The 21,875-nt window shown below is 62.9% G+C and overlaps 13 protein-coding genes across 13 annotated transcripts; 9 read left to right on the top strand and 4 right to left on the bottom strand.

Moving 5' to 3' along the window:
• Positions 1-177: 177 nt before the first annotated feature.
• On the top strand, positions 178-1,273 carry MJAP1_001782 (uncharacterized protein; the record flags this gene model as incomplete). Its single annotated transcript, XM_060265732.1, has 2 exons — positions 178-485; positions 508-1,273. 2 exons carry the CDS (start codon positions 178-180, stop codon positions 1,271-1,273), a joined length of 1,074 nt encoding a protein of 357 aa, XP_060121715.1.
• Positions 1,274-1,354: 81 nt separating this feature from the next.
• MTR3 (3'-5'-exoribonuclease) lies at positions 1,355-2,382 on the top strand (the record flags this gene model as incomplete). Its single annotated transcript, XM_060265731.1, has 5 exons — positions 1,355-1,631; positions 1,654-1,732; positions 1,755-2,082; positions 2,105-2,284; positions 2,308-2,382. 5 exons carry the CDS (start codon positions 1,355-1,357, stop codon positions 2,380-2,382), a joined length of 939 nt encoding a protein of 312 aa, XP_060121714.1.
• A 63-nt stretch (positions 2,383-2,445) lies between these two features.
• Positions 2,446-3,279, top strand: tgs1 (putative diacylglycerol O-acyltransferase tgs1; the record flags this gene model as incomplete). Its single annotated transcript, XM_060265730.1, has 1 exon — positions 2,446-3,279. One exon carries the CDS (start codon positions 2,446-2,448, stop codon positions 3,277-3,279), a length of 834 nt encoding a protein of 277 aa, XP_060121713.1.
• A 142-nt stretch (positions 3,280-3,421) lies between these two features.
• Positions 3,422-3,843, top strand: MJAP1_001779 (uncharacterized protein; the record flags this gene model as incomplete). The annotated part of the gene is made up of 3 exons (XM_060265729.1): positions 3,422-3,427; positions 3,561-3,713; positions 3,739-3,843. The coding sequence occupies 3 exons, from the start codon at positions 3,422-3,424 to the stop codon at positions 3,841-3,843; spliced, it is 264 nt and encodes an 87-aa protein (XP_060121712.1).
• A 320-nt stretch (positions 3,844-4,163) lies between these two features.
• Positions 4,164-4,766, top strand: UBC2 (E2 ubiquitin-conjugating enzyme; the record flags this gene model as incomplete). The annotated part of the gene is made up of 4 exons (XM_060265728.1): positions 4,164-4,166; positions 4,216-4,342; positions 4,381-4,609; positions 4,634-4,766. 4 exons carry the CDS (start codon positions 4,164-4,166, stop codon positions 4,764-4,766), a joined length of 492 nt encoding a protein of 163 aa, XP_060121711.1.
• Positions 4,767-5,050: 284 nt separating this feature from the next.
• LCB1 (serine C-palmitoyltransferase) lies at positions 5,051-6,695 on the top strand (the record flags this gene model as incomplete). Its single annotated transcript, XM_060265727.1, has 2 exons — positions 5,051-5,293; positions 5,316-6,695. 2 exons carry the CDS (start codon positions 5,051-5,053, stop codon positions 6,693-6,695), a joined length of 1,623 nt encoding a protein of 540 aa, XP_060121710.1.
• A 29-nt stretch (positions 6,696-6,724) lies between these two features.
• Positions 6,725-9,289, bottom strand: TAF5 (Transcription initiation factor TFIID subunit 5; the record flags this gene model as incomplete). The annotated part of the gene is made up of 1 exon (XM_060265726.1): positions 6,725-9,289. One exon carries the CDS (start codon positions 9,287-9,289, stop codon positions 6,725-6,727), a length of 2,565 nt encoding a protein of 854 aa, XP_060121709.1.
• A 137-nt stretch (positions 9,290-9,426) lies between these two features.
• On the bottom strand, positions 9,427-10,398 carry MJAP1_001775 (uncharacterized protein; the record flags this gene model as incomplete). The annotated part of the gene is made up of 1 exon (XM_060265725.1): positions 9,427-10,398. One exon carries the CDS (start codon positions 10,396-10,398, stop codon positions 9,427-9,429), a length of 972 nt encoding a protein of 323 aa, XP_060121708.1.
• Positions 10,399-11,556: 1,158 nt separating this feature from the next.
• MJAP1_001774 (uncharacterized protein) lies at positions 11,557-14,520 on the top strand (the record flags this gene model as incomplete). The annotated part of the gene is made up of 1 exon (XM_060265724.1): positions 11,557-14,520. One exon carries the CDS (start codon positions 11,557-11,559, stop codon positions 14,518-14,520), a length of 2,964 nt encoding a protein of 987 aa, XP_060121707.1.
• Positions 14,521-14,625: 105 nt separating this feature from the next.
• On the top strand, positions 14,626-16,407 carry GRR1 (SCF ubiquitin ligase complex subunit; the record flags this gene model as incomplete). Its single annotated transcript, XM_060265723.1, has 2 exons — positions 14,626-15,851; positions 15,876-16,407. The coding sequence occupies 2 exons, from the start codon at positions 14,626-14,628 to the stop codon at positions 16,405-16,407; spliced, it is 1,758 nt and encodes a 585-aa protein (XP_060121706.1).
• A 17-nt stretch (positions 16,408-16,424) lies between these two features.
• SEC27 (Coatomer subunit beta') lies at positions 16,425-18,914 on the bottom strand (the record flags this gene model as incomplete). The annotated part of the gene is made up of 1 exon (XM_060265722.1): positions 16,425-18,914. The coding sequence occupies one exon, from the start codon at positions 18,912-18,914 to the stop codon at positions 16,425-16,427; it is 2,490 nt and encodes an 829-aa protein (XP_060121705.1).
• Positions 18,915-19,106: 192 nt separating this feature from the next.
• Positions 19,107-21,276, top strand: MJAP1_001771 (uncharacterized protein; the record flags this gene model as incomplete). Its single annotated transcript, XM_060265721.1, has 2 exons — positions 19,107-21,205; positions 21,255-21,276. 2 exons carry the CDS (start codon positions 19,107-19,109, stop codon positions 21,274-21,276), a joined length of 2,121 nt encoding a protein of 706 aa, XP_060121704.1.
• A 28-nt stretch (positions 21,277-21,304) lies between these two features.
• MJAP1_001770 (uncharacterized protein) lies at positions 21,305-21,873 on the bottom strand (the record flags this gene model as incomplete). Its single annotated transcript, XM_060265720.1, has 3 exons — positions 21,305-21,673; positions 21,699-21,778; positions 21,801-21,873. The coding sequence occupies 3 exons, from the start codon at positions 21,871-21,873 to the stop codon at positions 21,305-21,307; spliced, it is 522 nt and encodes a 173-aa protein (XP_060121703.1).
• Between the last annotated feature and the right edge of the window lie 2 nt (positions 21,874-21,875).

The following is a 21,875-nucleotide window of genomic DNA, read 5'->3' as shown; positions in this document are numbered from 1 at the left end:
ATCGTCTTTCTGGTCATTCGACCGGTCGCGCAGCACCGACGCGATCGCGCTTCGACGCATCGCGTTCCAAGCAACACTTTGCCACCCGCGCGCAGCGACCAACAGTATTAGTCATACTTTGTCAGCGCGAAGGGATGTGGCAGTGCCAAGCAGCAGCGAGGCTTGGCACGAGCCATTATGAAGGTTTGGACGAGCTTGGCGGTGGTGGCCGTAGGGGCGGTCGCCACGGTGAATGCAGTGACCTGGAACCTGAAGGACACCATCAATGGAAACTCGTACATGGACAAGTTTGATTACTTCACGGACAAGGACCCTACTAACGGCCTTGTGGTCTACCAAAACCAGCAGCAGGCCCAGCAGCTGAACCTGACCTACGCGCATGGCGAAGATTTCGTCATCCGCGTCGACACGACCAAGACGCGCGCCGAGGGCCGTCCGAGTGTGCGCCTCCAGTCCAAGGCAAACTACGGCGATTCGGTGATCATGTACGTGTCAATGCTAACGCAGTCTCCAAATGTCCCACATTCCGACTGGCTGTGCCGTCTGGCCTGCGTTCTGGACGGTGACGTCGGATGTGTCAAAGTGGCCTACGGGTGGTGAAATCGATATTATGGAGAACGTCAACGACCAGTACGCGTACAACCTGGCCTCGCTCCACGTCAAGGACCAGTGCTCGGTGGCTAATGGCGATCAGTCGGGTACGACCGTCTTCCCCAACTGCAACTACCAGGCGAATGAGCAAAGCGGCTGCCGTATTGCGATGAACGGCACCAAGTCGGCTACGTGGGGTTCTAAGGTGAACTCCAAGGGCGGCGGTGTCGTTGCAATGCACCGCGATTTCAGCCAGAATGGCAAGGGTATCCGTATGTGGTACTGGGACCGCACGCAAAACATGCCAAGCGATATCTCGAAGCCGGGCAAGACGGTGAACCCCGACAGCTGGGGCACGCCGGCCGCCAACTTTGGCAAGCTCTCGTGCACGGGCGGTGCGGACGGTGCGAGCCAGTTTGACGACCACAAGATTGTATTTGATATCACGCTCTGCGGTGACTGGGCTGACGGTGCGTACAACCAGACACAGTGCCCGTCCAAGTACCAGGCGTGCAGCAACCAAGTGGGCAACGCTGGCTCGAGCTTCGACGATGCCTACTGGCAGGTCCAGAACCTGTACGTGTACCAGACCGACTCGGCCTCCTCGGCCGCGTCGCTTGCGCTGCCCATGCTGGCGTACCTTGCCGCGGCGGCGCTCGTGGGTCTCACACTCTTTGCCTAAGTAGTCCGTAGCGACGACAGACACTTTTCCTGTGCGATGTGGAGGTGGCGACGCCGGGCGACTTTGTCTGCTTCGTGCAACATGACGGCGCAATTCGACCGGCGGCGTGTGAACGGCCCGGAAGACACATTCCTTCCTCTGTACAATGTAGAGACGCGCGAGGGAAGCACGACAGATGCGCCTGTGTGGGCGCTCGATGAGCAGCGCTTGCTCGTCGACCCCGAGTCGTCGTCGGCGGACCAGCTGGAGTTGACGACCATGGTCCTTGGTGACGACAAGCTCCCGGTGCCGCGTATTGCGCGTCGCGAATTTTCCAAGCGCACCGAAAACCGCGGCATCTTGGATCCCCGGCCGATGTGTATGTGGTAAAGCTGACGCAGTCGTGCAAATTGGCCTTGTGCCCAACGCCAGCGGCAGCGCGCTGCTCGAATCGGGGCGGACCAAGCTGGCCTGCGCTGTGTACGTGTATGTTCTAACCCAGACATGGACCCCGCCAAGTGCGTGGACGGCAGTATGCCGGCCAGGCCGAACTGAACGTCAACTTTAATATGGCGCCGTTTTGCGACGTGCAGCGCTTCAAGCCGGGCAAGGACGTCGAGTCGCACAGCTCTGCGGCGCTCGTCGAACAGGCGCTACTTCCTGCGATTCGCCTGGATTTACTCCCAAAGGCCTCTATCGATGTGTACATAACGGTCCTCGACATGGACACGTCGACCGCAGGGTGCGTTGCGCTTGCCGTGACGGCCGCGAGCGCTGCCCTGGCCGAGGCCGGCATTGAGATGTACGGCCTGGTCGCAGGTGCTACGGCGGTACGTGGTATGACTGACGCAGTCTGCTATCCCTTCTCTGCCGTTCAAAGGCGAGGTCCAGCAGCAATGGCTCGTGGATCCGTCGCAGGAAGAGGCGGCGCATGCGAGTGCCCATCTTATTGTGTGCACGATGCCTGCTCTGGGCCGCACGACGTGCTATTCCCTGCAAGGCCCTGCGCACGACTTTGGAAAGGTGCAAGAGGTAAGTTGCTATTTCTTATCCAGGTCTCCAATGCGCTCGTCGAAGCGACCAGCAAGCTGCACAGCATCACGGCGCAGGCGCTGTATAAACTCTCGTAGTCCGCATAGAAAAAGTGGAGTGACCCAATTCGCCGCGACTTTTTCGCACTGGCGCCCAGGCGAATGGCGGCCGGATTCTCGCGTGCGGACGAGCAAGTGCCGGAATGGTACACAGAGGATCTGGTTCGCCGCGCGAATCAGAGTGCTATACGTACGCGCAATGACCTCCCCGGAAATATGCTCAAGTACTGGAACGCACGGCACGATCTTTTCTCTCAGTTCTCGGAAGGGATTCTTCTGGACGAAGAGTCGTGGTTCTCTGTTACGCCTGAGGCAGTAGCTTATCGCATCGCCGTTCAGTGTGCCAGTGATGTGGTCCTGGATGCATTTTGCGGTGCTGGCGGCAACGCAATTCAGTTTGCGATGACATGCAAGCGCGTCATTGCTATTGATATTGACCCGGTGAAGCTGGCCATGGCGCACCATAATGCCTCGATCTATGGTGTCGAGGACCGCATTACGTTCCTTTGCGGTGACTTTTGCGCGTTTGCCGAGGCACATGCCAGCGGTGTCGATGCAGACGGCTGCTGGCAGGGCTGGCACCGAGAAGCCATCGACGTCGTTTTTTTGTCGCCTCCGTGGGGCGGTGTCGACTACCTAAATCCCGACCTCCTTACTCCCGAAAAAGCACTCAAAGTAAACACGTCTTCCTACACGGACCTATACCCCCTACGCGAGCTGCGTCCTGTCGGCGGCCAAAAGCTCTTCCAACTCGCCTACGGCATCTGCGACAAAATCGTCCTGTACCTGCCGCGCAATGTCAATCTCGACGAAGTGGCGCGGCTCGCCCAACTCGTGCCCGACACGCCGCTCGCGATCCACGCAGAAGAGCTTTGGCTGGGCTACAAGTTCAAGGCCCTCGCCGTGTTCCTGAGCCATAGCGCCGCGCCTCCCTGAATGCATTTTTAGTCAGAATGACGCAAGCGGGCATTATATTCGGCCGGGCGAACTGGGGCAACCCTGGCGCCCTCGGCTTGCTAGGCACGGGCAGGATCGTGATCTGCTCCGTACAACTACCACGAGCAGTTTCTAAATCACCATGGGAGTACGTATACATGAGCAGTGAGGCGTCGTGATTCGATATGCAAAGGGTTCTCGCAATACTTGTGCCGATGGACTTGCATGGGAGTCGTGTGACTCGCTGCGTGCACTACCAGGGCTGTGACTAACCTTGCCAGGACTTCTTCTTCTGTATCCCCATTGTCTTTGGCTGCCCGGAGAAGACGAAGCAGGAGGGTGACGGCACCCCCTACGTCTGCCCCCGGTGCCACAACGCCCAGGTGGTGGAGGCCAAGACGCGCACCTGGTTCGAGCTGTGCTGGGTTCCTCTGGTATGTGGTGTGGTGCTTACGCTAGATTCCTTTCTCGTCATCGCACATTTGGCTGTGTGGTATCTGCCAGTGGCGCGCGCCGCGCGATGGCGGCTTCCAGCCCCAACCGGCCATGGGCGGCAAGGCGTAATTTCTCCAAGACGCTATTCTGTTACATACTCATACTGTCCTCTGTCCTCCGGGATAGTAGGTCAAAAGTGCATTTAGTCCCGAATAATAGCAAACGGATCTCTAGTCGTAGCCTTTCGCCGTGGCGTCGTGGCGCATCACGGCGTCGGCTCGACCCATTAGGCCGTGTTGCGACCTGCCTACGCCACGTGCTCAGGGCTTGCGTGGCGCCTGCGCAGCTTCACCGACGCGACCAGCAACCAGCGTTGCTACAGGAGTGTTAAAAAGCGGCGCGCGCCTGTAGGAAAAGCTCTAGGAGAGCGTAAATATCTGGAGACATAAATGGTTCGTTGACACGCTGTGCTACAACGAACGATGGCTAACACGGACGCAGTCGACACCGTCCAAAAGGAGGCTGATTCGCGATTTTAAGCGCCTTTCCTCCGACCCCCCCGGCGGCATTTCTGGCGCGCCATGTGCCGATAACCTGCTTGTATGGAATGCCGTGATTTTTGGTCCGGGTACGTATCCCGGTGCACGCCCACAGGACTAACTGCAGCGGATACGCCGTTTGAGGACGGCACGTTCAAGCTGCTCCTCACGTTTGACGAGTCCTATCCCAACAAGCCCCCCACTGTGAAATTTCTCAGCAAAATGTTCCACCCGAATGTCTACGCGAATGGCGAGCTCTGCTTGGACATTCTCCAAAACCGCTGGAGCCCGACCTATGATGTCGCGGCGATCCTGACCAGTATCCAAAGCCTGCTACACGATCCCAACCCAAACAGGTATGTTGAAGAATGCTGACCCAGCCCCGCCAATGCAGAGGCCGCCTCTCTATACCGCGAAAACATGAAGGAATATGTCCGTCGTGTGAAGCTCACTGTGGAGCAAAGTTGGATTGACGAAAGCGAAGAGTCTACCCCGGCACCGGCTGCGGACTAGATAGAACTGATTACGACCGACTCTGTCCAAAATGAATAGTGTGTTCCGACAAGACCTTCCGTCTCCAATGTGCCTTGTAGGGTGCCGCGGACGCCTGGCTGCCGCGCGGCTTGCTTCAAACCCCTCACGTCAGGCACTCTACATCCCGTGACGCACCCCAAATCAGGCGGACTGCTAAAAGCCCCGACATTAATTCCAAGGCAGCCGCTGGCGCTCCTCTCTCGTCGCGAATACCTCGGGGGTACCTTGCTCGAGGACTCGGGGCTCTGCCGCAACAAACAAAAATGGAAAACGAAACGCGGACGTTCAATGATCCCGTCTCGGATTTGGCGAACTCGCTGACGGGCCTCTTGAGTCTCATTCCGGGCCGGGACATTGTGATGCGCTACATTGCGAGCAGCTACCAGAACGACCCTGTGCGCTCGCTTCTGGAGCTGATTCTTCTGATCTTTGCCGTGCGCACCATTCTGCAGAACCGTACGCGCAGCAACCAGAGCAGGTCCAACTTTGTGCAGCTGGACGACAAGGTGTGTGGACCGTCTAACGCAGGAAATCGACTACCTGGTCAAGGAGTTCCATCCCGAGCCGCTCTGTAAGCCCCTCAATGCAGAGGAGCACAAAGACCTGGATGAAATCCCGCTGATTGTGGGCCATACCGGTCCCCGCGTCAAGGTCCAGTCGCCGGTGCTCTCCGGAACGCAGCCGCGCGAAGTGCTCAACCTTGCCAGTTACAACTTTACCGGCATGGCCGATGCCCCCGAAATGACGGCGCAGGCGCAAAGCGTCCTGCGCGAGTACGGTGTGGGCAGCTGTTCCCCCCCAGGCTTCTACGGTACGAGTGATATGCACATCAAACTCGAGAATACTGTTGCCGAGTTCCTCAAAAAAGAGAGTTCAATCGTGTACAGCCAGGGATTTAGTACCGCCACCGGTGTCATCCCCGCCTTTTGCAAGCGTGGCGACATTATTGTCGCGGATTCGGGCGTGAACTTTGCCATTCAAGGCGCGCTGCAGCTGTCGCGCAGCACAATCTACTGGTACGACCACAACAGCCTCGACTCGCTCGAGGCCGTGCTGCAGCGCATTTCCACGCAGACGAAAGGGCGCAATGAGCCGCTGCGCCGCCGTTTTATCGTGACCGAGGGTCTCTTCGAGGACGACGGTGCAATTCCCTACCTCCCCAAGGTGGTTGAGTTGGCGAAGCGCTTCAAGTTCCGCATCTTTTTGGACGAGTCGTTCAGCATCGGCTCGCTCGGCCGCACTGGTCGTGGCCTGACGGAGCACTTTAACGTCAGCGCGGACGACATTGACTTTATCATTGGCAACATGGCGATCGCGTTTGGCGCGGGCGGCGGTTTCTGTGCGTCGACTGCGTTTGCAGTGCGCCACCAGCGCATCAACGGTCTCTCGTTCATCTTCTCTGCGGCAATGCCCGTGATGATCGCGAACGGTGCGACGACCGCGATGCACTTGCTCAGCACGCAGCCGCATCGGCTGACCAGTCTCCAGAAGAACGTGCGTGCGATCCGCGCCGTCCTGGACCGGATCGACAGCGTGATGATCCCGAGTGCGCCCGAGAGCGCCATGATCCACGTCGAGATCCGCAGCAAGTACGCGCCCAACAACAGCCGTGCGCTGAACCTGCCCGGCACGGACATGGCGATCGCCACTGCAGAGCACGACCTGACTACGGAGCAGCAGGAGCGCCTCTTGCAGGACATTGTCACCCGCGCGCTGAACCAGGGCGTGTTTGTGTGTCGCTCGCGCCGCCTGCAAAGCATCAAGCCGGTGACTGCGCTCTCTGCGCCGATCGACCTGCCGAGCCTGCGCGTGATCGTCACGTCAGAGATGAGCGAGGGCGAGGTGGCCCAGGCGGCCGACATCCTGCGGGCGAGCATTGTGTCGGTGCTAGGCGACCGTCGTACATAGGACGCATCCATTCCTATTTGTACAAACGTCTACTGTGCAGTACCCGTTGCGCTGTGCACGCCCGATGCGAGGCACAGGTTGCGCGGCGAGAAGTGGATGTCGTACACCGGCGTCGACTTGGTGTAGTAGGTCGCGACGCAGTCGGCGCTGGCCTTGGTGTCGCGTGCGTCGGCGTGGAACGACGGCGCTTGCTCGTGGACAGGCGTCGGCTCCTGGCCGGCGCTACGCACGTCCCAGCAACGCACCGTTGCATCGGCAGAGCCCGTGACGAGTACTGCGCCGTCCGAGGAAAAGTCCATCTCGTGGATCGTCGCCGTGTGGCCCCACATTTTCTTGATGCGCCGCCCGCTCGCGAGGTCCCACAGGGAGATAGAGTAGGCATCTGATCCGCCTTCGGACGCCTGCACAAAGGAGCCCATCGTGTTTCCGGCACTCGCCGAGGCAAGGTAGCGGCCGTCGGACGAAATGCGTACACACGAGATGGGCGACTGGTGGCCCACAAACAGACGCACACACGCGCCACGCTGCACATCCCACAGGCGGCACGAGCGGTCCGACGAGCCCGTAGCGAGGTACAGCGAGTTGGGGTGGAAGCGCACGCAGTCCACGTCCGACAGGTGCCCGGCGTAGATGCGCAGGGGGTTGATACGCTCCGCACTCCACAGACGCGCAGTGCGGTCCGCGCTCGCGGTCGCAAAGTAGGTGCCGAGGGGGCCCCACGACACGTCCCACACGGGGTACTGGTGCCCGCGGTACGCGACGAGCGCTGCATAGGTATCCAGGCTCCACAGCCGCGTCGTACCGTCTGCCGAGCAGCTCAGCAGGTGCCGCGGGCTTGAGCCGCTGCCGCCGACCGGGTCAAAGGCCACGCCATAGACCGGCGCGCTGTGCCCGACGAGCTTGCGCGTCGAGTGGGGATATGGCACGCGGTGCTTGTTCAGCGAGCGGCGGTCGCGGATCGCCGACAGCGAAAAGTCGCTCTCGAGCTCACGCAGCGGCTCGCCTTTTAGGCTCCACAGTTGTACGTAGCTTTCCTCAAAGCCAGCCGCCATCAGCGTGAGGTCCTCCGACACCTTGGAGCACGTCAGGCCGTCCTCTGCATCGTAGAACGTGTACATGCACACGCTCGGCAGGCCGACCGTGCGCGGGACGCCGGGCCACTGCGCCGCATGCTTGGCCGCGTCGCCGGTCGCCGATGCGGGCTCGGGCGCGAGCTTCGGGTCAATGTGCAGGCACTTGCGTGCGTCGCGCACACGCTCGACTTCGCGCAAAAGGTCGACCGTGCGGAATGCCGAGGGGTGCGGCGGCAGATCGGCAAGCGTCGCCTCGTGCAGGCCAGCGCTGGGATCAGCCTCGGACCGCGGCGCGTCTTCTTCCATTGCGCTCTCCTCGCGCCCAGTCGGGGCGAGTGACTGCGAACGCGACTTGGGCGGCGCCGACGACTCGCGCTCCGACCCGTCGTCCGCACCCGGGGTGGGCGTGCCCTTGGCCTCCTGGCTCGGCGTCGAGCGCCGGAGCTGCGTCTGCTCCTCGCGCAGGATATGTTCGACCTCTTCCTTGAGGTCCTCGGCGAGGGGGATGCGAGGATGCAGCTTCAGCTGTGGCCCGGCGGCGTGTGCGTTAAAGTCGGCGATCGCGTCCGTCTCCGAGACAGCCTGCGCCTGCAGCGCGGAATTAATGCGCGATGCACCGAGGCTCGCCGTGTTGGAGAAGCTCGGCCCTGCACCGGTCAAGCCCGTTCCCTCCTCGAGCTCGGCGGGATCCAGCTGGAAGAGCGCCGAGCGGAGCACTTGCAAGCGGCAGCGCTCGTTGATGATTTTGAGCATCGCCTCGCGTCCACGACGCGACGGCTCTAGCATGTTGTCAATGAGCGACGCATCGTCCATGCTGGCAAACCCGACCGGGCTCGTCCCGTCGGTCAGCCAGCCGATCAAGAGGCCAAAGACGTTGGGCGACATTTTCAGCACGTAGCGCTCCGTGCGGAAGCGCTGTGCCATTTCGTCCGTTGCGAGCTGCGAAGGGAGTCCGAGCGAGCGCAGGTGCGCCAGCAGCGTCGAGTGGATCGGCAGGAAAAACTCAGCGTGCGCGGTGTAAAACTCTTCGGCGGCCGAGCCAAGGCCCATATCGACGAGGTTCAAGTAGCTGTGTACAAAGAGGGGAAGCAAAAGAGGCAGCAGCTCAGGCTGGTAAATGTCCAGACTGCCTCCGCACCACGTCTTGATCATCCCAAAGCCACGCGCGGTGTCCGTCGGGTCGAGCAGCAGCGCCTGCGCGCCGGCCTGCTCGAGCGCGCTGCTGGGACCCGTTTCAGGTGCGTCCTTGTCGCGGGGGTCGCGGGGGACGTTTTTGCTGGCGATTTCGGCCATGCTCACGACATGGCTGCCAAACTTGGCATCGCGCGCCTCGATCGCTTCCTGCGGCGAGGCGCCTTTCGCCGTCGCGTCCATCTCGGCCTGGAGCGCAGCAAGCGCTTTACCAAAGCCACGCGAGCGCAAATACTCGATCACAGACGACGACTCGGCATCCGCGTCCGTCTTGCGGGCGGGATCCGCATCGCCGCTCGCCAGGTCGGCTTTCCCCGCGGCACTGGACATGAGCGTTCGACGCAAACGACCACGTCACGTGTCCTCGCCCCAAGCGCGGTGCAATAAGTAAGGAGTGCTTCCTATGGCTTGCTAGATAAAAGGTATCGTGCTTCGCATTCGCGATGCCATTGCATGCATAGGCACAATTAGCTGCTGCTCATTTGCAGCTTGTTGCCAGCAAGACCGCTGCTGCCCGAGGTGCGGCGGGAGCCAGGGCGCGTCGCACCGGGCGAAGCAGGCGCAGACGTGCCGGGCGGGCCAAGCTTGCCCATCTTCATGCCCTCGTCGAGGTTGTTCAGGACGTCCATGTCGTCCTGGTCGAGCTCGAAGTCAAAGAGCTGGGCGTTGGCCTCGATGCGGTGCTTGGTGAGCGACTTGGGCAGGATGATGTTGCCCAGCTGGATACCCCACCGAAGGAGCACCTGCGCCGAGGTCTTGCCGTGCTTGGAGGCGATCGCCTTGATCTCCTCACGGTCGAGGGCAGCACCCTGGGCCATCGGCGAGTAGGCCTCAATCTGGATACCGCGCGAGAGCGTCTGCTCACGCAGCGCCTCGTGGGCAAAGAAGGGGTGCGACTCGATCTGGTTCACCGCGGGCTTGATGCGGACGTTGGGCAGGAGCGCGTCGAGGTGCTCCGCGTCAAAGTTCGACACACCGATCGACTTGATCTTGCCGGCGTCGACGGCGGCCTCCATGTCCTTCCAGGCCTTGTTGAACGACTCATGGCCGGGCTCAGGCGAGTGGATGAGGTAGAGGTCGATGTAGTCGACCTGCAGCTTGCGCAGCGACTCCTCAATGGCCTCGGTGGTCTTGGTCTGGTCCGCGTCCCAGAGCTTGGTGGTGATGAAGATCTCCTCACGGGGAACACCGTTCTCCTGGGTCCACTCCTTCAGGGCACGGCCGACGGCCTCCTCGTTGTTGTAGCGGGCAGCAGAGTCGATGTGACGGTAGCCGGCGTCAAACGCCCACTTCACCGCCTGCTCGGTAGTGCCATCGTTGGGGGCCTTGTACACACCCAGGGCAACCTGGGGGATGTCGAAGCCAGAGTTCAGCTTCACCTTCTGGGTGGAAATGTTTCCCTTGGTAACACCGGAAGCGAAAGTCGGCTGAGTCGACATGTTGTTCGTCAAGTAAGCTGGACAGGATCGACCGGGCCCGACCGCACTTATATAGGGTCAGCTGGCCCGTCCCGATGACGCTTCACCCCACGCCACCCCGGCCGGTGCGGGCACCCACCCATTATAATTACATAATTCGCCCATTCGGTAGGGTGCAGGCCCTGCAGGGTCCAATCCACAAGGGTCTTAGTGCAGAAAAACATGCAGGACAAACCGCACAGACGTACCGAGATTACTCTTGCTTACGAGCGCTGGGCATGGATGCAAAGACAACCGACGGATCTGTGCATTGTCAAGTGATCGACAAAGGACAGGGAACAATGAATTCCCGCACTTTCGCGTGTACCCTAGGAATATAGATAAGGGATGGGAGGAACGTAGGGAACGCTATGGAAGGGGGAAGGACACTCTCCTTGCCTCTGTCTACCCACTGGGAAGAGGTCAGCGCTTGGAGCGACGATGAGGGCGACGCAGGCGACGCACAAAAGGCGATGGACGAGTGGGTGGGCGAGGTGAATCGGTTCCTGGGAGGGTCCGCACGCACAAGTGACCGGGGAGGCACCGCCACACCCAAGGCCAGGCCAAGACCAAGCTCACAGCGATCGTCACGGATCATGCCCGACTCGCCCCGCACACCTCGCTCAGAGAAGCGGGGGGGGTTCCGATCACCGTCGCACAGCCCACCCACGACACCGCACGCTCCACAGACCCCGCCCGTGTTTCGACCGTACGACGGACCAAAGACACTGACCTCGCCCCCACCCACCGCACGGCCTCAGGTTCCTCCACGCTTGCCTCCGCCCGTCCTGCCTCTCCCCTCCCGCCCTGCCGCGAGCGACGTGCCGGAGGACGTGTCGTCCGAGTCGGACTATGGCGACGCGTGCTCTGAAGAAGATAAAGAAGACATTGTGCCTTGCCCCGCACTCAATGTGCCTTTCATCTACACACTAGCTCCACCGCAGCGCACAGTACAGTTTGCAGACGCATCCAAGGCCATGCACGGCCCAGCACGAACCCACCCCGAGGCTGTGGGCAGTGCGCGCATGGGCCCTCCGCCGGCGCGGCCAGTGCGCGTGGCGCGCTAGTGTGGAGTGTCTAGACGCTTCCATAGGAATTTTTTTGGGCGCCCGATCTTTAAACCGACCGTTGGACGCCACGATGACGACGGCCTGGAGCACACCGTCGCATGCCGAGTGGCAGCTCATACGTGGTGAGCTGCCACATGAGAAGGAGTCCCTCGCGTACAAAGTGGTGAATGGCGACTTTGGCGCCTTGCTGTCCTCTGGCACAAGCAAGAAGTTCCTGGCGCAGTTTGCCGAGCAGATGCAGGCGCTGATGCAGACGCCGGCAGCTGAGCAAGGCCGCGCAGTCGCTGCATGGAACCATAGGAAGCTGTCTATCACCGGCATTGACGCCTTCGAGGCGCTGTGCACGGCGATTGCCGCGCTCCATGCGTTTGTGCAACTGAACTGGACGGGCCCCGATCTGGACGTCGTGCCGGCATCGCTGTTGCGTGCGAGCGCTCCTCAAGTCTTTCCCCCACGCTCTGTCGATGCCGAGGATGACGGGGATGCTGAGTACGCGCGTGCGCTGCATGCAGTCTGCCTCGAACTGCTCACCATGCACGGCGAGCCAGCCTATCACCTGAGCCAGTCGCCCTTTTTCCTTGTCTATGCGCTCGAGATCCTGCGTGCATTGGAAGGCAATGAGTCGATCGTCACGCTTCCGTGGTGGCAGCTGCGTGCGGGCGAAGTGCATCGCCGCATTCTCGACGAGGCCGTTTCGCACGATGCCAAGGCGGTGCAGCGTGTCGCGGCGCTCGCCGACGAGTGCCAGAAGCGCGGTGCGGCCAATACGAGTGCAAAGTACGAATGGGACAACCTCGCATCGCGTGCAATTCTTGAAAATGCGCTGGCATTCCAGCGCGCGGGTCTTGACAAGGAAGCATCCGAGCACCTCGTCGACGCGGCCAAAGTGAATGGCCTCGAGTTTGAGCTGACCGGCGCGCTGGGCAAGCGGACCAAGTACCAAAAGACAGACAAGACACAGCTTGTGCTCCTTGCCGAGTCGCGTGAAGAGGGCAAGGACCGTGCCGAGGACGAGGAACAGAGCGCCCAACAAGCACAGGGCACCTCGGCTGCGGCTGAAAACCCCGACAATATGGGCTGGCAGGCGTCGGTCGATCCCGAGACGCAGGTCGACCACCAGCCCGCGACGTATGCGCTGAACGACGACACGCTCCTGGAGCAGACCAAGTTCACCGCCACGTCGAGTGCGTCCGAGCAGAACAAGCTGTCGCACCTCCGCCCTGGCGAGCAGCCGCCTCTGGCCGTGACCGATCAGTGCACGCTTCTTGCACTGTGTCTCAACATCCACAATACCCAGCCCGCACATGGCCTGACGTCCGAGCAGATGGGCGCGTTTGTCGCACGAGTCATTTCGCATCCGCTCAACTGGAGTGTGCATACAATGAGCCTGCTGCTGCGCTCGCGTCTCGAGGCGAGCCGCACGCGTACCGTTGAGCGCTCTACACTCCAGTTGCAGGCACTCATCGACCAGATGCCCACGAACGACTCGAGCCTGCGTGAGCGTCTGCGCTTCTTCCATGCCTTGAGCCTTCCTGCGCGGTGGGAGATGCAGGCCGAGCTTGCGCGGCGCTTTGTGTCGCTGGGTGTGCTGCGCAGTGCATTGGAGATCTTTGAGCGCATCGAGCTCTGGGAGGAGGTCGTGCAGTGCCTGGGCCTGCTTGCGCGCCAAGCCGAAGCAATCGAGGTGCTGCGCGATCTGCTTGCCGGCCGCAAGCTCGAGGCCGATGTGATGCTGCAGCAGAAGCGTATCGAGAACGAGGCGAGCAGCATTCCGCATGCGCGCTTTGCGCGTGCGCGCGAGGCGAAGCTGTGGTGTCTGTTGGGCGACCTTGAGCCGGAAAAGTGCGAGGAGCACTACCTGAAAGCCTGGGATGTATCGCAGTCCTCGTCCGCGCGTGCTGCGCGCTCTCTCGGTGGCTATTACTTTGCGATGCAGAACTTTGACGAGGCCGTGCAGTGGCTGCGGCGAGCCGTGCGCATCAACTCACTCTTTTCGCGCAGCTTTTTCATGCTCGGTTGCAGCTACATGCGCTTGGAGCGGTGGCTGGAGGCGGCTGCGTCCTTCCGCAAGTGCACTGCGCTCGAGGAGGAGGACGGCGAGAGCTGGAACAACCTTGCGAGCTGCTACCTCCGCATGCACCAGTCGCAGGTCGACCAGCTGGACCGGGTCCTGGAGGACGACGATGACGCGTCGAGTATCCACAGCGGCAGCACCGCGCGGGACTCGGGCATCGAGGTGGACTCTGATGAGGAGAGTTCTGCGCCGGTGCGCGAGAACGCCGGATACGAGCTGCGGACGCTCGCGCACAAAGCGCTTGGCATTGCGCTCAAGTACAACTTTGAGTCGTGGCGCGTTTGGTCCAACTACATGATGGTCTCGGTTGATGTCGGTATGCTGAGCGAAGCTGCGCGTGCGCTTGCGCGTGTCGTCGAGATCCGGTGCCGCGAAGCGAGTCGGAGCACATCGGAGCGCGGCTCGGACGAGATTGTGGACCTTGCGGTGCTCAATCGCCTGGTTGGTGCCGTGACGCGTGCGCCATCGCGCGAGGAGGATGCGGTTGAGGACAACGCGCCTGCCGGTGGCCAAGTTGTGCACAACCCCAACGAGGGCCACGGCCTACGCCCCGCGCTGCAGCGCCTCTTTGAGCAGACGCTGCTAACCAACTTTTCGACCGATGCTGCGATTCTACAGAGCTATGCGCGCTTCCTCTTTTGGAGTGGCGATTTCCGCAAGATGCTCGATGCGCGCATCAAGAGCTTCCGCTTCGGTCTGGGTAACCCCGACTCGACAGAGGTCGTGACGGACGTGGCGACCTTCCGCCTCGCGCAGGAGGAGCTTGAGGAGCTCGTCGATGCGCTCGAGAACATCGGGCAGCGCCCCGCCGAGCCCGGCAGTGAAGAGGAGGCGATGCCCGACTGGCGCTTCCAAGCACGGACGCTCGTGCGCAGCTTCCTCTCGCGCACGCGCGACTCGTTTGACGACACGCCCGAGTACGAGTCGCTCCAGGAGCGCCTCACGAGCCTCCGTCCCTAGTTTCTATTTAGTCAGCAAAGGAACCCGGAGGCTTTCGTTACGCCTTGGCGTGGGGTGCGTGCGTTTGCCTCGACGCCTTCTGTGATGAGTTTTCCGCCCGGCGCGATGCCGGGCATGATTCCAGAGCTTGGCGTTGGATTGCACGATACATCTGCGCAGTCTACGCCGCCTGCGTCGCCCACTGCGAGCTCCGGCTCGGAGACGATGCAGGACGAATTTTACGATCTGCATAATACACAAGAGATGCTTTCTGACGCAGCTGATGCTGAGGCGCAGGCGCCGTGGCAGCCAACTTCGTCGTATGCAGACCTCCCTCATGAAATTCTGCTGCATGTGTTCCGATATGTAATGGGATCGCAGCAGGACCTGCAGGCGTGCCTGCTCGTGTGTCGCCGGTGGTGCGTGTGCGGCGTACAGCTGCTGTGGCACCGGCCGTCTTTCCACAAGCTTTCATCGCTGTTTAAGTTGATTCATGTGATGATCCAGCCGGATGCCTCGTTTCCGTACGCGTCGTACGTGCGGCGCCTCAACTTTAGCCTGCTGGCCGGCGATTTGGACGACCAGCTCTTTGGCCGTATGGACCTGTGTCACCGCCTCGAGCGCCTGACGCTTGCTGGATGCTCGCAGGTAACTGATGCGACGCTTGCACGTGTCCTGAGTCAGACGCCGCAGCTCGTCGCCGTCGACCTGAGCGGCGTCGTACAGTTGACGGACGCCACGCTGCATGTGCTCGCCAAGCACTGCACCCGGCTGCAAGGCGCGAATCTGTCGGGGTGCAAGCAGGTTACCTCGGACGGCGTTGTGCAGCTCGCGCAGCAGTGCCGCTCGCTGCGCCGCATCAAGCTGGGGACGTGTGAGGATATCGACGGCCGTGCGTTTGTGCAGCTCATCCGGTGCTGCCCCATCCTGCTCGAGGCCGACTTTGTGGGCTGCCCCCGCATCCAAGACACGAGCGTGCGCGAGGTGTGGCTGCAGCCGACGCTCCTTCGTGAGCTGAAGCTCGCGCACTGTGTCGCCCTGACCGACCGTGCGTTTCCCACGCCGGCCCTGCTGGAGGACCTGCAGCGGAATCCCCCGGTGGCCGAGCTGGGCAGTGCGCCGACGCTGCTGGCGAACCCCCGCGTGTTCCCGGTGTGCGAGCAGCTGCGCATCCTCGACCTTACCAACTGCGTGCACCTCACCGACGAGACGGTACGTGGCATTGTGGCGCAGGCGCCCAAGCTGCGCAACCTGTCGCTGGCCAAGTGCGCGCAGCTCACCGATGAGAGTGTCTATGCGATTTCCAAACTCGGGCGCAACTTGCAGTACTTGCACTTGGCCCACATTACCCAGTACGTTTTTTTCTTCTCACACAGCTTGACCGACCGTGCGATCATTCACCTGGCGCACCACTGCACCCGCATCCGGTACTTGGACCTTGCGTGCTGTGTGCTGCTGACGGACGCCAGTGTCGTGGTGCTCGCCGCGAACCTGCCCAAGCTGCGGCGCATCGGGCTTGTGCGTGTCGCGAACCTGACCGATGCGGCCATCTACAGCCTCGTGGAGCGCTACATGAGCCTCGAGCGCATCCACCTGTCCTATTGCGAAAATATCAGCGTGCCGGCCGTATTCTGGCTGACGCAGCGTCTGTCGCGACTGACGCACCTGAGTCTGACCGGTGTGCCCGCCTTTCGGCACAACGAGCTGCAGAGCATGTGCCGTCCGCCCCCGAAGGAGTTCAACCAGCACCAGCGCCAGTCATTCTGCGTGTACAGTGGCCGGGGCGTCGGCGAGCTGCGGCGATACCTTGCACGCGTGTACAGCGACGAGACGCTCGCTGCGCAGTTTGGCGCGCTGCACCCCGATATCCAGCGTGCGCTGGAAAGTAGCATCGCACAGAGGAAGTAGCGTACGCTATGAAACAACTAGTCGAGCAGGTTGGCCTGCGGGCGCAGGCTCGCCTCGCGGGCGAGCGTCGCGTCCCAGCCCTCGGGGAAGAGCGCCGGGTCGAGGCTCGGGTCGCCGATGCGTGCGCCCATCTGCTGCTGCTTCTGGCTCGGCTGCACCTCAAACTCCTGCTTCCAGCTCTGGACCAGCGCCGGAACCTGGCTCGGGGCGTAGGTGCGGGCAAAGAGCGCCGCCTCGGCAAAGCGCTTCGTCTCCTTCAGGATCTCGATGCACTGCGCCACGTCCTGGACCTGAAGGAAGGCGGCAAAAGCGAGGTTCATGTCGCCCTTGGCGCGCGCCTTCTGGCCGACGTCCCGCAGAAGCGCGGCGTCCTTCTTGGCGGTCGCAATGAGCAGGAGCGAGTGCACGTCGTTCGCCATCTCGAAGCACTCTTGCGCCAACGCCACGTTCCAGCGCGCGAGGGCGCGGTCGCCAATCGTGCGCCAGCGCGTCTCGGCGCCCGACGCCGGCGCCGTGCGTGCGATCTCAAGCGCCACGTCAAACTTGTCGAGCGACACGGCGAGGTCGAACTTGTGGTCGGCGTCGACAGCGACGTCGAGCGCGAGGTCGTGCATCTCCTGTGCCTCTAGGAACTTGGCCACCTTGTTGCGCTGCTGCGCGGGAATCGTCGGCAGGAGCTCGGCGGCGTGCGCAAAGTCCTGCTGCAAGATGGCGGTCTGGTACTCAATCACAGCGAGCGAGAGCGCAAACGAGTAGACGTTCAGATCCTTGTCTGCGGCAAACACGCGGCTCAGCTGGGGCAGGTACCCGAGCACGTACAGCTCGTGGTCGAGCGGGCGGATGGTGTACGCCTGCTCGCCGATAAAGTACTGCAGGCGGTTCGCCGCATTGGTGTACACAAAGCACTCGCCGGTCCACTTTCCGGTGCGCACGGTCTCGGACACCTCGGCGAGGACTTCGAACGCGTCCTCAAAGCCGTCGTCGTCCGACGCCATGCCGCTCGCGGCGTACTCGTCGTACGCCTCGCGGTTGAAGCGCAGGACGTAGTACGAGTCGTCGGTCGCGATTGCCACGAGCTGATTCGTCTGCGACCAGAGCACCTGGCGCGCCTCGACGTTGATGCGGCGCACCATTGCGCCCGTATTCCAGTCGTAGAAGCACACGAACCCAACGCCAATCACGGCCAAGAGCGCGCCGCCCGCAATGCCCTCCACGACGTAGTTGACCAGGACCAGGCCGGACTGCTCCTTGAAGTTTTTAAACAGGCGCACGCGCGTCGTCGAGTTCTCGCGGATCGCGTACGTGTTGGAGTCGGCGGCCCACGCAAAGCCGAGCGCGGCGCCAAATGCCTTGTTGCGCCACGCCAGCGCGGTGTAGATCGTATATTCGCCGTCGCCGCACACCGTCACAAAGCGGCCGTTCGGCGAGTGCTGCAGGAGCTGGGGGAAGATTTCCGTGTTGCCCATCTCGCGCGTCTGGATGCGGATGCGCTCGCCGTCGACGAGCTCCTGGTCGGTGAGTGTCGCGAGGTTCGTGCTGAGGACCTCGGCGTTGCGTGCCCAGACGACCTTGCCGCTGACGTCCATGCTCACGCTCGGCTCCTCCTTGCCGAGCTTGACGACGACTGCGCCCTCGTCGTAGCCCAGCGCGATATCGTTCTTGTTCTTTTGGTAAGCAATGCACCAGACGCGCTCGAGCGCGTAGTCGAGCGTCGACTCGAGGCGGTAGGTATTAGCGTGCCACAGCTTCACCGTCCCGTCCTCCGAGCCCGAGATGATCAGCGGGAGCGAGGGGTGGAAGATGGCGAACGACACGATCGACGAGTGGCCCGAGAGCGTCTGCACGCACGACTTGGAGAGATAGTCCCAGATCTTGACGGTCTTGTCGTCGCCGGTCGTGATCATATAGGGCTTGTCGCTGCCGTGGTAGTAGTCCACGTAGTTCACGCCCTTCTCGTGCGCCTCGAGGGTAAAGTTGGCCTGGCTCGCGCCGAGCGTCCAGACCTTGACGGTGCGATCGAGCGAGGCGGAGGCGAACGAATTCGAGTCCTTCGGGTTGAAGCACAGGTTCATGATAAAGTGCGTGTGTCCCTCAAAGGTCTGCATCAGGCGCCAGTTCTTGTCCCAGTCCCAGAGCTTGACAGTCATGTCGTCACCGCCGGTGAGCACGTACGGGTGCGTCGCGTGCACGGCAATGCTGCGAACATAGTCCGGATGTGCCTCGAACGCAATGACCTTTTCGTGCGTGTTGTAGTTGTAGCACCTCAGGTAGTAGTCGTCCGAGCCGGCAAGAAACCAGTTCTTGCGCGCAATAAAGCGCACGCAGCGCACAGGCACGTCGGCTACCTCGAAGGTCTTGACCACCGCGCTCGTCTCGTAGTTCCAAATGAACACGGTACCATTGTACAGCCCAGCCAGCAGCCACGGCTCGGTAGGGTGGAAGTCGACGGACTTCACACGCTCCGAGCGCGAGAAGAACTTCCGTTGGATGTCCAGCAGCATGGGCATCGTGTCGGTCGGAGGGCCCCGCGGCGCCGCCCACGTGTTGGCACGTGACGTCTCGACGAGGGCTCGGCAAAACATGTTGGTGACCCTAGTAGGCGACCCTTTGTAGACTCCAACACCAACAGTGGGCTGTTGGTTGTCCTCGGGCGTTTTCCGCGGCCGCGTTCGAGGAGTTCACGCGCAGTCTGGCGCTCGATGAACATGAGCGACGCACCTGCTGCGCGGCTGTACGACGTGCCTAGTAGTGCGGCGCCGCAGGGCACGCCCGCTGCGTGGCCGATCTACGCCGTGCCACGCGTCGCGCCCCCCGCGGCTGTTGCGCCGATGCAGGCGCCGCGTGAGCCCGAGAGCATGGAAGAGCAGTCTTCCGACTCGCCACGCACACCCTCGCCCATACTCGGCGGTACAGACGCCGAGCGCGTCGCGACACCAGGGCACCTTACCTTTCCGCAGGTTGGCCTCGGGACGATGGAGCAAGAGATGCAGCTGCTCACTTCGCTCGAGGACCTCGAAGAGGCGGACGCGCCGGCAGAGCGCGCCGAGACCGATAACCTCGCGTCCGAGATGCTCGAGCGCCTCGCCGCGATCCGCCGCGATGAAAATGCACCCTCGCCGCACCAAGCCGAGCTCACCACGATGGTCGAGACCCTGGCGCAGCGTGTGCAGCAGCAGCAAGAGTCGCGTGAGAAGCTGCGCCACCTGGTGCGCGTAACGCGCCTCGCGTCGCTCTCTCTCCTCTCTTCCTTGCGCATTTCCTACTCACATATGCTGCATGCCGAGCGCGATATCAACTCGCGCCTCGAGGTCGAGCTGTCCGGCTCCAAGAGCCAGTCGCGCATGCTGAGCGACATGGTCTCGCGCGCCTCGCTCACCCACGACGACGAGCGCCGCACGACGCCGCAGCGTGCAAGCGACGTCCCGGACGATGAGCGCCGGCCCCCGCCGACGCCGCCCGCCGCCGCCGAGCGCAACAAGCTCCTGGCCGATAAGCGCTACCTCCGCCAGCGCGTGCACGACGCGGAAGCGCAGGTCGCGCGCCTCGAATCCGAACTCGAGGCGCTGCGCCCGGTGCTCCTCCGCCACTCGCACGACGAGCCGCCGATCGCGCCGAGCCGCACGCCGCGCACGCCGCGCCGCCACCGCGAAGCGGTGATGGGCGACGCCAAGTCGGAGCACCTCCTGCTCGCCGCGCGCATGCTGCGCACGCTGCGGCACGCGGCGCGCGGCCACGCCTCGCCGGGCTCGACGCTCACGGATAATTCCCCGACCAAGTACAAGACGGACGCGCTGGACGGGCCGCATACCCCCCGCACGCGCGAGTACCCCACGACGCCCAAGAGTGCGGTGCGCCCCCGCGTCGTGACCGACGAGCAGGCGCTTGCGCCGCGCGAGTGGGCGGGCAGCGCGCCGCTGAGCGGGATCGACGAGCTGCTGCACGCCGCGCAGTCCCTGCGTGGCTCGGAAACGGAAAACACGTCGCCGCGCGTCGGCTACCGGCACTCGGAGGGGTCAACACACTACGAGTCCCCTGCGCGCGCCTCGCCGACGCGCCCCGCGTGGCAAGCTCCGCCGGCGTCTGCGCCGGTCTTTGGCAGCCCAAAGCGCCGGCGCGTGTCGCCCTCGGCGATGGACATCGAAGAGCACGCCGGACATGCGCGCACACCCGGCACGGACCGCCTGTCGGCGCTCGATGTGCTTGCCGATCAGGCTGCGACACACGAGGCGCCCGAGCGCAGCCCCCCAAAGACGCCGAGCGAGGCGCACCACCGCCGCACGCACTCCTCGTCGCACCCTTCGTTGGACCAGCCGAGCTGGACGCCCGTGTCGCAGCCCAAGACGAGCCAGTCGGCCGTCAAGCCGCGGGGCGTGGGGGGGAACCAGAGCCCCGAAAAGCGCTTGCCCTACGTACGCTGGTCGGCGGAGGAAGATACAAAGCTGCGCAAGGCCATCAAAGAGCACGGCCAGCGGTGGGAGCACGTCGCGCGGGCGGTCGGCACGCGTTCCTACCACCAGTGCCGCCAGCGCTACCTGCTCATGCGGCGCAAGGAGGCGGCCGCCAACGGCCTCGCATCGCCGAGCAAGAGCACCGGCGCACGCACCCCGGTGCGCACCCAGGCGCGCCCGACACACTCGACGCACCCCACGCCGTTTGCCGAGACGCGCGAGGCGCCGCCGCCGCCGCCGGAGGAAGAGCATGGCTCCTCGGAATCGTCGTCCTACGACGCCGAGGGGCAGGCGCACGCCGCGCCGGTGCCTGTGCCGCCGCAGCCAGTGTTTACCTCGCCGCACGCGCGGTACGCGCCGCCGCATCCCACACACCACCGCGCCAGTTCCTCGCCCCAGGCGTTTGCGCGGGGGCGCGTAGGACCGGCGCTATATAGTTAGAACATGCGTTATGTGGACTGCGTAGGGAGCGCGAGACTCTCGGTCGTGACGCACAGGCCGTGCCAGATGGGCAGCGTCCAGACAACGCCGCCCAGGAGCGCCACGACCTCGTGCGGCGTCGCGCGGGGGAGCTGCGGCGCGTCTTGGAAGCCAAAGGTATGCGCGGCCCACGCCGCCTGCGCCGTCGCGTAGTGCGACGTAAGCGAGAGGTGCGCGCCGAGCGGTAGGCACAGCGCGAGGCCAAGCAGCACGAGCGACGGCTGCCGCCGCCACGCAAGGCTCCACAGGGTATACAGGGTCGATGAAAGGGAGAGTAGTGCGCTCGCCCATGGCAAATAGCCCAGCACAGTAAAGGTCGCGAGCGCCGCGAGGTTCACCTGAGTCAGCAGAAGAAGGACCTACCAGCGCGTAGCGCACGCCGAGGCGGCGTGCTTTTTCAGGGTGCGCGTCAATCCAGCCGCTGAGGTGCATGAGCGCATGCGCTGAATTAGTCTTGCCACGCACCGATCGCCGCCACGAGCAGCACCAGCGCACCGCACAAAGCTACCGCGCTGTACACGGCCAGCACGCTGGGCATCG

Source organism: Malassezia japonica, chromosome 2 (genome assembly GCF_029542785.1).
Source record: "Malassezia japonica chromosome 2, complete sequence".
Lineage (NCBI taxonomy): Eukaryota > Fungi > Basidiomycota > Malasseziomycetes > Malasseziales > Malasseziaceae > Malassezia > Malassezia japonica.
Note: the sequence above shows the minus strand (reverse complement) of the source record. Positions and strands in the feature narration are given on the sequence as shown.